We start from the raw sequence: 13,739 nt of genomic DNA, 5'->3' as shown, positions 1-13,739 counted from the left end.
GAGGAGGTTCTGAAGGCAAATAAACCTGAAAGAAATTAAATTGGAGCAATGTGCACTCAGGTCTCCAGCCTTGGGTGATTCAAAACATATAACATTAGTCGTTTTTAAGTGAAACATGACACGCCAGAATTCCAGATGGGCATTTGTGTACAGCTGGGTTGTTCGTACTCTTGGCGAAAATGGAAAATATTGTCCTTTTATATTTTATTTTGTCCTTTTATATTTGGAAATATTTGGAAGCCAAGATAATAAAAAGAGGTAATTAAAAGTATCTGAAGTGTAGAAACAGTGATGCTACTGGAAGTGATAGATATGAGATTCTATTCTGTAACATTCTGAAAGAAATTCAAAAGGCAAAGTGCATTCTGAGAAAGGATCACAGTTGAATATTATTTGAACAATCTTTTTATTTGGAACTATGTTAATTTGATGAGAACGTCACAGACAAATGTTTGAGCATTTAGCTCACTTGTGTAAAGGAAATGTTGGAGAGAAAAGAGAGTCCGAAAATGATGCAAAGTGCCAATTAGTAGACTGCTTTACAAAGCTGAATTATTTGGAGGTTCTGTAATAATGAATTGTGAGAAATAGGGAAAACCAAAATTGATTAAAAAGTACAAACAATCATTTTAAAAAGATTCTGTTTCAAGACAAAAGGGAGCAATCTGTTAATCTTCGGTTGATTGTTATGTTAAAAAGACATACAAGTAAGAGACATTGATTGAATTGTACAGAAGATGAGTCAGTCCATAGGTAGTTCTCAGGCCTATGTGATTGGTGGGAACACATAGGTTGGGTGCATCATCACCTCCACTATGACACTTCAGTTTGTCTTGTTGGAATTTTACTTTTTGATCCAATGCCCCTTCAGAGCTATTGCCCTAATTTTGTTTAATTTGTCTATTTCAAAATAGCAGCAAGAGAATTAGAACAGCACTAGACTGGTAGATAGGAGGAAGAGTTCTGTAATGCTGCATACTGTGAAGAAACTTACTAACAAGGAAAAGATCAGTGCTCTCGTTTGAACTTTACTTCCTGGCTCGGATCCATTTAAAACCAGGACTCACGTAGTTGCACAACTGACATAAAACTATGCCTTCAATGCATCATTCAATCCACAAACATATTTGTTTAAATTCTGCAGCTTCCCTTCTGCACTATTCACTTCCTTAGGTGGTTCCAAAAACATTTCTCTTTATTCTGCAATATATTCTGCAGAAATTTGGCTTTTCCATCTACCAACCTACATTCCCATGGATATATTACTAAAGAGTGAAGAACATTTTCATGATTACTTTTCAGACACTGAGAGATTGCCCTTTAAAGATTCTGATCATCAAGTCTCTGTTCACAACCCGAGCTATTAGACTTCCTTCTATTTAATACGTCTCACTAGGAAGTTCTTTTTTTTGTACATATCCGTGATGCAGGTGCTCAAATGCTCAGTAATACCTCTGTACCATGTACTACCTGACTATGGGCAGAAGAAAGGTCAGCCAAAGTTATACCTGGACCATTATCTGTTTTGGCAAACACCCAAATAAGTTATGGTGGGAGGATATCGGAATGGTGTGGATATTTAGGAACATTGTTTACAAGCTGAGAAAGAACTGTTTTGTTAAATATTCATATCTGAGAAGTAACCAGAAGTTGCACAGGGTTAGGTGCTTCTGTAGAATCCAGCTTCATTCTGTATCTTTCCCCTCTGTGTTGTTTCAAGTACGGACCCCAATCAGGAGTTGATGTGCAAGCAGCAGATATTTTCTGTGAATGGAAAAGTAAAATCATTTCTGATTTTTATCTGCCACTAGTTTCCCATTAAAAATAAATCTTGTTCCTAATCAGATTATCTTGCAGTTTGTACTAACCCATGGCAATTTATCTTCTACTGAAGAATATTTAACCTGTACATTTATTAACGAAGCTACAATCTTGTGTAAGTTCTAATTTTGCATATGCAACATATTGGCAATGAGATACAGTTAAGGAACTTGTCTCAAATCTAAATAATAATGGTTGAAACATCTTGAATGCACCTATTGTCATGGCAGTTTAAGAGGGGTCAATAATATATTCTGTCTTGGTAAAAGGACATCAATACCATAATTATTTAACACATAGGATGCACCACTAAGGAATCATAATTACTTTAATTAATTAATCAATCAATTACTCAATTAATCATTAGTTTCTCATTCTGGAAACACAGTGAGCATTAAATTGACCCTTATAGCCTCTCCTCATGGAGCTGTATAAGGCCATATAAGGGTTAAAAGCATGGTCAGAATTGCTTGCATACACTTCAGCTTGGAAATGCTCGTAATATTATCTTGGTAAAAGATAAACATGCCAGAAACATCTACGATTGATTTGTACATGTGAATTAGAAAGGACTAAAATCTACTGTCAGTTTCAGCTGGAGTTCTGCTTTGTGTACTAGTCCAGTAAATCCAACTCAAATCATTCATTTTAACTAAAAAGAAATTGACAGTTCCAGGCCATATTTACATGCATTTTTTGTGTAAACTCAGAAAAATTCCGTACATTAAAAGGAACTATTCTGTCTTCTTCCATCCTGTTCTTTTCAGGAAGGCGAAGGAACCTTAAGGTGATTAAATCCCAAATTAAGTGAGTGTTTTAGTAAATGCATTAATCCATTGAATGTGTCCACACAATTTTGATTTATGATCACCACAATATATACAGCCACACTTTGGTTTCCATGTCTTTGAAGACCGTAATGTGAACATAGATTTACGTGTGGGCTCTGCGGATATTCTTTCCAATACTCTTCAATTTTGACATTATTTGACTCTGCTTGATGATATCCTGTTTTTCTAAATATCCTGCTACCACCTCCTTAAAAATGGATACCAGGATTTTCCCAATAACCAATGTTAGCTAACTGGCATGTAGTTTCTTGTTTTATGCCTCTCTCCTTTGCTGAATACAAATGGTATCAAATAGCAATAGCGGATGAACAGAATAGGTACTTTACATTAGTCTTCACAGTGGAAGACACCAGCAGCATACCAGAACTTCAAGAGAATTGGGAGCAGAGGTGACTGTAGTGGCCATCACCAAGGGAAGGTGCTTGGGAAGCTGAAAGGTCTGAAGGTGGATAAATAATCTGGACCAGATGGACTATACCCAGAGTTCTGAAGGCGTCGGTTAAGGATATTGTAGAGATATTGGTAGTGATCTTTCAGGAATCACTGGAGTCAGGGAGGGTCTGGAAAATGGCTAATGTAATATGCCTGTTTCAAAATGGAGGGAGGCAGAAGACAAGAAACCTTTGACTAGTTAGCCTGACTTTGGTCATTATAAAATTTTTAGAGTCCATGATTAAGGATGACATTGTGGAGTGCAGAGGAACTTCAATTATCCAAATGAGACGCGTGGGCAGTATTTCGTTCGGATAACTGATTATTTGGTTAATTGATTCAATGCCTCTTCTCTGGGACTCTGAAGTTTCCTTTTTCTTTGCTCTGCCTTGCTCCCTCTTTCTATTTCAGGGTTTGTTTCTGAGCAGACACACACTTGTGTGTAAGGGACCTGCAGCATTGCTGAAGCCTCCCCCCACGGCCTCCCCACCACCCCACTGCCATCCGTTCAATGGGATTGACACAGCGAGCACTTACTAAGTTTGCTCCCTGTTCAGGAGACTAAGCAGCAGCACACCGTGCACGAGCCCCCCGCCCGTACTCCCCCACTCCCCAATCCTGTTCAATCCCAACCCCCCCTCAACAGAACCAGCCACCCTCACCCCTGTGCGGCCCCCTATTCAGGCCCCTCTTCCAGGCACCGGACTGGACACCAACAGCACAACTGTCAAACACACACACACGCAGCCACACACACACAAACGTTTTAGTGCAATTTTTTGACAAGTTCCACATTTGCCCTGTTGGAGAGATTATCTGGGTAAGTGGGTTTAGGGTACACCCCTGTGTAGAACTCCAGGGAAAGTGTGGGGAGAGGGAGAGAGGATGGGTGGTCAGTCATTTGGAGACAGTGCTTGGGCTCCCATCAATGTCCAGGACTGTTCTAGGCAGCATTTCAGTAAGCCGAATTCACTTTGAATCATTGTAAACAAAAGACGCGATCAGTGTTGGTAACCCCTCTTTGATGTAATGTTTCTATCGGGACCTTGAGACCTTCTTCAGATAATCCAAAATTCAGATAATTGATATTTGGATAATCGATGATCCTCTGTACTTGGAATTGTATGAGAAAAGAGGGCTGAGTCAGCACAGCTTCGTCAATGGGAGATCATGGTTGACAAATCTGCTAGAATTCGTTGAGGTGGTAATGAGCAGGTTAGGCATAGGAGGGCCAGGGATATGATCAATTTGGATTTCCAGAAAGCCTTTGACGACCGCACTGACCTCTTATTTTAACACCCTAAGATGAAGCCCACAGGACCTGGGGACTTGAAACCCGTAGTTCCAACAACTTTCTTACTACCACTTCACTGGTGATTTTAATTTTCTTAAGCTCCTCTCTCCCTTCCATTTCTGAATTTACAGCTGTTTCTAGGATGTTACTTATATCATCTGTGGTGAAGATTAATACAAAATATCTGTTCAATTCATTTGCCAACTCTTTAGGTTTCATTGTTAATTTCCTCGACTTCTTTCTTTCGGACAGATTCTCACTTCGTTAATGATTTACTTTTTAAACTAGTAAGATTTTCAATAGATATCTTATTTTCAAATTTTATTGTTTTCCTTCTTAGTGTTTTAGTCACTCTTTGCTGTTTATTATATTCGAAGTAATATTCTCATCAGCTCACCTTTGTGCAATTATATGCTTTAAATTGACACTATCTTTAACTGCTTAGTTAACCACAGATGGTGTGTCACAAATAAAAACAGAAATTGCTTACACCTAAAGTGCATTGTCTAACCGGAGATATCACCTCTTCTAAATTGATAAACCTTTAATTATTTAGGGACAAAGACTTGAAAGGAATCTGAATTTTACATTTTAATCAGCAGTCTACCTCCTAACTCATTAAAATTAGCTGGCTTTGTTGAATCCTTTAAAGCTAGATTAGATTACTTACAGTGTGGAAACAGGCCCTTCAGCCCAACAAGTCCACACCAACCCTCCGAAGAGCAATGCACCCAGACCCATTCCCCTAACACTATGGGCAATTTAGCATGGCCAACTCACCTAACCTGCACATTTTTGGGCTGTGGGAAGAAACCCATGCAGACACAGGGAGAGTGTGCAAACTCCACACAGACAGTTGCCTGAGGCGGGAATTGAACATGGGTCTCTGGCACTGTGAGGCAGCAGTGCTAAACACTGTGCCAACGTGCCAGCATGTTAACGTTTTGCTTATAACTACTGTGTCACATTCCTCTCTAACATACCATGCCTGAGGAATGAGTGGAGTTCCAAATGCTTGTGATTTCAAATAAACCTAGTTAAAAAATCACACAATACCAGGTTATAGTCCAACAGGTTTACTTGGAAGCACTAGCTTTCGGAGCGCTGCTCCTTCATCATGAACCACCTTTGTACACCCCAGTCCAATACCGGCATCTCCAAATCAAATAAACCTGTTGGACTATAACCTCCTGTTGTTTGATTTATGATTATTTATCATTGGAACGTACTTATTCTACATATTTTGAACTATGCAAGTATGTGTCTGCTATTACATCTCAACTGATCTATCCCTTGAATTAAGTTGCCAGCTCACTGAAGCTAACTCTGCTTTCCTGCTCTCATAATTGTCCTTATTTCAATTTAAAATGTTAATCGGAGACCTCTCCCTCAAACCTAATTTAAGATTCAATCAAATGATGATTCTGCTACCTGGAGGAACATTTATGCTGAGGTCAATGATTAATCCTATCTCATTGCATAACACCTTCTGCAGCATAGTTTGCTCTCTGGCTAGCTGCAGATTGTGACATTTGAAGAAAGTACCCTGAAACCATTCAACAAACATCTCATTTAGGCCATCCTTGGCCATTAGGTTTTTCCAGTCTCCATGAAGAGTAAAATCCCCTGAAATAGCCAAAGTGCATAGTTGGTCTGTACAATGTAACTCTTGCGGGTGTCTCTGTGGAAATGTGCTGTAAGGGAGTCAATGTTTTTTGTTACATTTACATTCCAGACAATTATGGGAATAGACATTCATCTTTTCTGCTGATTCAAACTTATCAGAAAGCTTTAAAGCCACAACATTCAAAGGGTTTAAGGCACTGTCTCTAAAGTACTCTATCTTGCGGCAGACAACCAGAATTTGAGAAAAAAAGGTTTTCCCATCATGGACTCTCTCCCATCTGTATAGTGCCTTTGTTACGGACCCGGCCAGATCCCCTCAAAATATTTCAAGAAGGTATCTCAAACCCTAACGTTTCTTGTTGTTTTAAGCAGATGTGAAGTCAGCTAGAGAGAGATAGAGAGAGACAGACAGAGAGAGACAGAGAGAGAGACAGAGAGAGAGAGAATGGAATTGTTTCTTTGGGTCCAGCAGCTTCTCTGGGTTCCCAGCTAAGTCTTGACCAGCAGCTACAAACTAAACAGCTTGCTAAAACCAAAACAAACCAGAGAAAAACTGAGCTGGGAGGACTGGCCACTCCCCTTTCATTGTACAAGTGTTTTTTAAAACTTGAAAACCTTTTTCCTAGGCGGTATCTGTTAGCTATAATCAATTGGGCCCTAAAACCCATACAAACCAAACACATTGGAACCAATGTGTTTACGATCCCTCTCAGAAAAAAACCAAGGATAGAATAACCTTGTAAAATGAGCAGCATCATCACACCTTTCTAACTTTATAATGATCTTCCATTGAAGGTACTTTGGGCATTTGAAATACTTCAGAAATCATCTTACATCACCTTTAAAATTTATGAAGGTGTAACTCTACCTGGCACAAGGTGGAGCCCTCAGCTTGAACTACTTTCCATACTGCTACAACGGGAATCCACATAATACTGAAGACTATCATACACCATCCCAGTGCTGTTGCCCAGCCAGGATATTCGACAAGTCCATATGTTTGCCGGGTGAATGTTGCTAAGGACCAGAAGAAGATTACCTAATGAAATGGATGCATAGAGCAAGATCAGAAAGAGAATGAGAGATTGTCTGAAGTTTGATTACTTTCCGTAACATCTCCTTACCGCCATCAAACCCGGGGTGATAAAAAACCAGAAGACTCTCCACCACAGCCAGAAGAGCCAAGTCCTTTCCCCAATCATCATCTCAATGTCCTTGATGAATCTGTTCAGCCCTGTATACAACAAGGAAGCAGGGAGACACCATCACTCACTCTGTCATGTCTTCAGGGCAGCTTGTTTACTGTCGAAATTTATCTTTTGCTGGATGGCACTCATGAACAGGTTAAACCAGAAAAGAGGTCACTCAGGACTTCAGACAGGATGAGAAAATTATGTCCTGATATCTCAATGTGTTTTGGTTTAAAACTTTGATTGATAATGCAGCATCTTAGTCATTTTACTAGTACTATATAGATGCAGATTGGATTATTTTTCTCAGTTATGAACTATATGTTGACAATGGCATGTGTGTAGCTACATTGAAAAAGAAATCACTTATTCATAAATCTTTGGCTGTTCCCTCAGCAGCTGCAGACACTCGACACTTCTCATCTGATGAGGAGGAGGGTGCTTGTTCTTATGCAGCCACTAGCACCAGGTCAAATCGACTCAGATCAGTGGGTAAAGACAGGTCAGCACTGCAAGCAAATCATAGCTGCAAGCCCCATTGTTGGAGACTGAAATCATGCAGGTCTCTGACATTCTGGGAAGGGCTGGAACCAAACTAGGTACTGAGCGCCTGATTGAAAAAGACCCTTTGAAGTTAAATGTCAACTGGAAGCTTCAGCGTGTGCAGCACCAGACATGTGGAAATGTAGCAGGGATTCTAAGGCGGAGTGTTGAACTCTGTGGCAGAGAGTGAAGGAGTCCATGCAGGCTATGAGACCTACAATTGCTCCCCTTGCAGAACGAATAGCTGCCTCCATTGAGAGACTGTCAAGGACAGCCAAGCTCAGCAGTTCACTGATGGGACATGCATCATGCATTCTGACCTGCCTTGTACCCGAGCAGCAGTGCCCAGAATCTGAGTGAGGGGTGGGAGGCTTGGGGGGAGGAGGGGTCAGATATGAGCAGCTAATGAGGTATGTCTCAGGGTACTCAATGAGGTCATCCACCCCACTGCTCCTCTGCCAGTGTTGCAGTGACAGATGGCACTCCTGCTACTGTCCAGGAGAACTCCGTGATGCCGAGGTCCTCACAGTTTTAGGTAGTCTGAAAAATCCTGCCAAAGTCATTCCAGGCAAACGACATAAGGGTGAGCAGCCTGTATGTAGCACAGCTGGTAATGAACTGGGGCACCATCACGAAGAATCAAGAAAACTCATTAATCACACAGACGTTCCAAAGATGGTTTGCTTCAGTTTGTAGAAATGTGGGTTAGAGTCCGGATTAAATGATAGTTTTGCAAGTATTTGCTTTTCTGGCTTCACTTGTGCTCTGTGCGCTGTCCTGGTGTGGACTGATTTAACCAACAGCTGTGTGGATGTTTGGGAAGTGTGGCAAAGATGCTACTGTATAATAAATTCCATATTCCATGCTAACCAACTAATTTTAAGAGATATCTGGATATTCCTCTGCCATCCAATGTAGGACACTTCCTTCTGCAGCTGGAATATTGTCCCTTTCTCACCTACAGATTCATTGCCAGACATGTGGCTCAGCCAAATAAATCATTTCCTTCCAAAGGCCTCCGCTCTCTGGAATGAATCATGAGAACATAGCTAACCAAATGAGCGGATATAAACCTTAGTCCGATACTGAAAGTAAGAGAAGCATTTGGTCATCTAGACATTGCGTCAGTCACAACTTTAATACCAAGGAAGATGTTACAAATGAAGTTGGGTGATACCTAGAATGCAGAAGTATCCCAGGCTACTCTTAACTCCAGAGTGACAAGTAGTCAGGATCCAACTGACCTGAGAATCAGTAGAAAGGGGAACTCAACTGGCAAATAGCTGTACAATCTGGGGTGAAGGTGTTTGAACAACATTTCGAGCAGAAGTTAACAAGAAAATGCCAGTCGGACCATTTTCTCTATTAAAACCAAGCATGATCCAGCAAGATCAAATATACCACGAGGGAAAGATGCAAAAGGCATTGATAAAGGATCAGCATGTCCTGCAGTATGATTACTCTGTTTCTCTATACAGATGCTGTCTGACCTTCTGAACATGTCCAGAATTTAGAGTTTTTCAATGGCTGGAGGCACTGCCTCTCTCATGTTGGCTTCTGGAACTTAATGGAGAGATATTTGATGATTTGATAATGAAGGAGAACTTTTGTATTCTCAAACTTTATGTCGAACAGGAAATTGAGAACTTTCCTTGTGTAAACCTGCTCAATTTAATTGCTTCATTTTATTTGAATACTTTTCTTGATACATTTACCATAGATCCAGCTTAGACCCATCTGTTCCAGTAGGGCTGATATAATGAGAACCCATCCGATGCAGTAATGATCAATTAAATTTATCCAGTAAATCCCAGCCTAATAAGAAACGAACAATTAGAAAGTGTACCGCATGAAGAAAACATTCTAATTTTCTAGATTGTATGGTAAATTGCCAAAACCAGAGACATCAGCCTGAGCAGAAGTATTCAGTACTATTGCTATCATGTATGTTCCACCTGTGAGCTGGCCAAAAAAATGCACATTGACAATTATATTTATATACTCAGCAACCGTCCCTCACATAATCTTGCTCCCAGCCTTAACACCCAATGTTCCCGGTCAGTAAACAACATAGCCCTTCTCTGCAGGTCAGTGATCTCAGCATTTAAAAGAGGATTCCCTGTTTGACTAAATCCTGTGATGCATGGGGATTGGGGTTATCATTTAGATAGGTGTGGTACGGGATGGGCCTGTATCCATTGGAGTTTTGAAGACTAGGAGTTGATCTTATTGAGATTTTGAGGGGTTTTGATGGGATGGTTGCTTTCCCATTCTTAGATAAAACAGGATGAGGAGACACAATTTAAGAATATGGGATCTCACTTTTAAGAAGCAAATGTGAGAATTTTTCTTACTTTGAGGTGGCTATATGTCTGTGGAACCATTAAAATGGAGAGTAGCAACACTATACAATGTTTATAATGTTTTTCACTGTATTTTGAAACAAATGACAATAAATCAAATCAAATCAAATGTACCTGTATGTCTCAGTAACCCTCTGCATTTAAAGCAGAGTAAGATTCTGGATTTCCTGGCTATGGTCCTCAGTTTAATGGTTACTTTAAAGAATGGGCATATCTGACAATGCCAGACTCCCTCTTGTCACTATTGTGGCACATCAGCCTATCTATTTGCTTAAATTGTTGACTGAGATTCACAAACATCTTCTGACCTGAAGGCAAGAGTTTTACAAACTGAACCAAACTGAAAGCGAGATGGAAATTTACCAAATGACATAAAGGGAACTATTAGACAATGTCCTTTTGATTTAAAAATGTACATAATGTACGTCTGATTTGCATGGTGTTAACAAAGCTAAGTCAATACTCTAATCAGGCTCTATGTTGAGCAACAGATAGAGACGTTTCCAAACTATCACTGCATTACATTAAATAAACAAGGGAAAATACATGACAAACAGACGTTTTTATTTATTACTGAATGCAGTGAAATTCTAACCTCAGATTTCTAACTATTAGGCAGAAATATCACGAATTATTGAATGACAGCATACCTGCGTTACAAGTAAAAGGCTGAGGAAATAAAATATCATACACACAGCAGTTGTCAGAGAAAGGCGCCTTGATCGTAGAAATTTAGGGAACTGGTCCTGGATGGCTGTTATAACTGTTTCTGATGATAGGAAGAAAGTGAATTGAAATCAGAACTTTAGTGATAGTTTACACAGAAACACACTCTTTGCTGTTAATTATCATCAGGAATCCTCCCTCAGCTGATGAATTACTACCCCTTCATGTTGAATGCTACTTAGAAGTACTGAGGATGCAAGGGTTTAGAATGTATTCTGGTGGAGGACTTCAGTGTTCATCAGTGAGAGTAACACCATTACTAACTGAACTGGGCAAATCTCGAAGGGTGTATCTGTTACACTGGGCCTGCAGCAGATGGAGAGAAAACCCACAAGAGGAAAACATAGACCTTATCCTTGCCAATCAACCTGTCACAGATGCATCTGTCTCGGATAGTCATTGGAAAAAGTGACAACAACAGTCATTGTTGTCTCAAAAGTCTACTCTTCACAACAAAGACACCTTCATCAAATAGTATCAGGCTGAGATCAGACCTAGTGAATAAAAACTAGATAAATTACTAAAAAAAAATGTAGGCCTTGTAAATCTTCAGCACCAATAGAATTTGATGTATTTATTGTCATGTGTACTGAAGTACAGTGAAAAGCTTTGCTTACGAGCAGTAAAGGCAGATCATAGTAAGCAAGGATGTACAGATCAACAAGACAAAGGCAGAAGCATACAGGTTACATTGCACAGGGCGTGCACTAGGCGAGAGCAATGTTAGTAAGGTCAGTGTTATTTGAGGCTAGAGAGTCCATTCATCAATCAAATAATGGCCTGAAAAAAGCTGTTCTTGAACCTGCTGGTGCGTGTATTCAGGCTTCTGTATCTTCTGCTTGATGGAAGAGGTTGTAGGAGATCATTATCGATGTTTTCCTTGATGATGTTGGCAGCCTTTCTGCAGCAGTGAGCCATGTAAATGGAGTCCATGAATGGAAGGTTGGCTTCCATGATGGTCTGGTCTGTGCACACCATCTTCTGTAGTTTCTTATGGTCCTGGGCAGAGCAGTTGCCATACCAGGCCATTATGCATCTGGACAGTGTGCTTTCAATGGTGCATCTTTAGAAGTTGGTGAGGATCCTTATGGAAATGCCAAATTTCCTGAGCTGCCTGAGGAAGAAGAGATGTTGTTATGCCTTCTTGACCGTTGCATCTACACGAGAAGCCTAGGACACAATTTTTGGTAATCAGCACTCTGAAGAACTTGAGGCTCTCCACCCTGTCATCCTCAGTTCCGTTTATGTAGACGGGAGCGTGTTATCCTCCTTTCTTCCTGAAGTCAGTGATCAACTTTTTAGCTTTACTGACATTGAGAGAGAGGTTGTTCTCAATTAAACACGTCACTAAGCCCTCCGTCTCCCCTCTGTATTTTGACTCATTGTTGTTAGATATCTGTCCAACTGTGGTGTTGTCATCAGCAAACTTGTAGATGGAAGTATATTCAACTACAATATGTAGCTAAAGAATAGAATCCATATACTGTAGAATCAGGTCATTCAGCCCAGCAAGTCCACACTGACTCTCCGAAGAGCATTCCATGCAGATCTACCTCCCTACCATATTAATGTCACTCCTGCACTTCCCATGGCTAACCCACCTAGCCTGCACATTCTGGACACTACATGACAATTTAGCATGGCCAGTCCACGTAACCTGCACACCTGTGGCAACGCTATACAACACTGTGGGAGGAAACCGGAGCACTCAGAGGAAATCCACGCAGACACAGGGAGAATGTGCAAACTCCACACAGACAGTCGCCAGAGGCTGGAATTGAAACCCAGTCCCTGGCGCTGTGAGGCAGCAGTGCTAACCACTCTGCCAGCATGCTACCCTATGATTTCATGACTCAATGTTTCACTCACTCTACCAGCATTACCAAGGCAGAGGACCAATCCTAGTACAATAGGGAGTTCAAGAAAGCATGCCAGGAGCAGCACCAGTCCTGAAAAAGGTGTCAAACCTGGTAAGGCTACAGCAAATGATTAAGTACATGTTAATGAGCAGAAGAAACATTCCACGGACAGGGTTAAGTGATCCTACAGCCAAGGGATCAAGTCAAAGCTCTGCAGTCCTAACACATTCAGTCATGAATGCAGTAAATAAGTAAACAACTAGCTGGAGGAAGTGGCTGCACAAACATCCCATCCTCAGAGATGATGGAAGCCAGCAACTCAGATCAAGGAAAGAGGCTGAAATATTTTTTATTCACCTGATGGTCTTTTCTAGATTTCATATCAAACAGGATTAGGAGAGACATAGGTGGAAGAAAGTTGCATTCACTCACGGCAAAAATGTTTCAGAGAGAGAGGCAATATTCCCAGCAGCAATCCCAGAGTGAATGGAAGACTGAGGCTGCCTCTTATCATGGGTAGCTACAGCTTTTGCACCATGGGAGGGGGATGAACAGGGGAATCTGAAGATGTGGATAAGCAACTATCATCAAATGTGATTCCTCATCATTGTTACGCTCTCCATAGTGACTGTGAACATTTAGAGAGAAATTTGAACAGCCCAAAGTGGTTAAGTGAAAAAAACCAATCCCTCAAGATTCCATCTATTTTATTTATTTATTGTTACATGTATCTTGTTACAAAATACAGTGAAAGGTTTTGTATAGCGTTGCCACACTCTGGCACCATCTAAAATACAGAAAAATGAACCAAGATATAGAATATAAAGGCAGAAGAATGAAGAAATAGAGGAAGTGCCTAACGATAAAGACCTTCTTGCTAAATGCTCCATCATGGGCCTGGTGGTCAGGTAAGAGATGCCTTCTCTGCTCCAGTACCACTAGAATGAAAGTTGTCACTCTTCAGTACCATCTCACCTCCACCAATGCTCTCGCCACTATGAATCTTCCCTGGACCTCACCAATACAAGCGTCAT

The 13,739-nt window shown here is 40.6% G+C and overlaps 1 protein-coding gene across 6 annotated transcripts in view; it reads right to left on the bottom strand.

The window, feature by feature from the left end:
- Positions 1–389: 389 nt before the first annotated feature.
- LOC122557082 (sodium- and chloride-dependent neutral and basic amino acid transporter B(0+)-like) overlaps positions 390–13,739 on the bottom strand; it is a 61,818-nt gene continuing 48,468 nt past the window's right edge. For 5 of the 6 annotated variants that reach the window (XM_043704374.1, XM_043704372.1, XM_043704373.1 and 2 more), the window contains 5 exons: positions 10,771–10,889; positions 9,473–9,572; positions 7,149–7,258; positions 6,893–7,063; positions 390–1,764 (listed from right to left, as the gene is read on the bottom strand). In XM_043704374.1, the coding sequence (XP_043560309.1) occupies positions 1,627–1,764; positions 6,893–7,063; positions 7,149–7,258; positions 9,473–9,572; positions 10,771–10,889 (638 nt within the window). In that variant the 3' untranslated portion in view covers positions 390–1,626. The remainder of the gene's footprint in view (positions 1,765–6,892; positions 7,064–7,148; positions 7,259–9,472; positions 9,573–10,770; positions 10,890–13,739) is intronic. The other variant, XR_006313740.1, reaches the window with a different exon arrangement.

The sequence above is a fragment of the Chiloscyllium plagiosum genome, chromosome 15 (assembly GCF_004010195.1).
Source record: "Chiloscyllium plagiosum isolate BGI_BamShark_2017 chromosome 15, ASM401019v2, whole genome shotgun sequence".
NCBI classification, from domain to species: Eukaryota; Metazoa; Chordata; class Chondrichthyes; order Orectolobiformes; family Hemiscylliidae; genus Chiloscyllium; species Chiloscyllium plagiosum.
The sequence above is the reverse complement of the archived record's forward strand: the minus strand, read 5'-3'. Positions and strand labels throughout refer to the sequence as shown.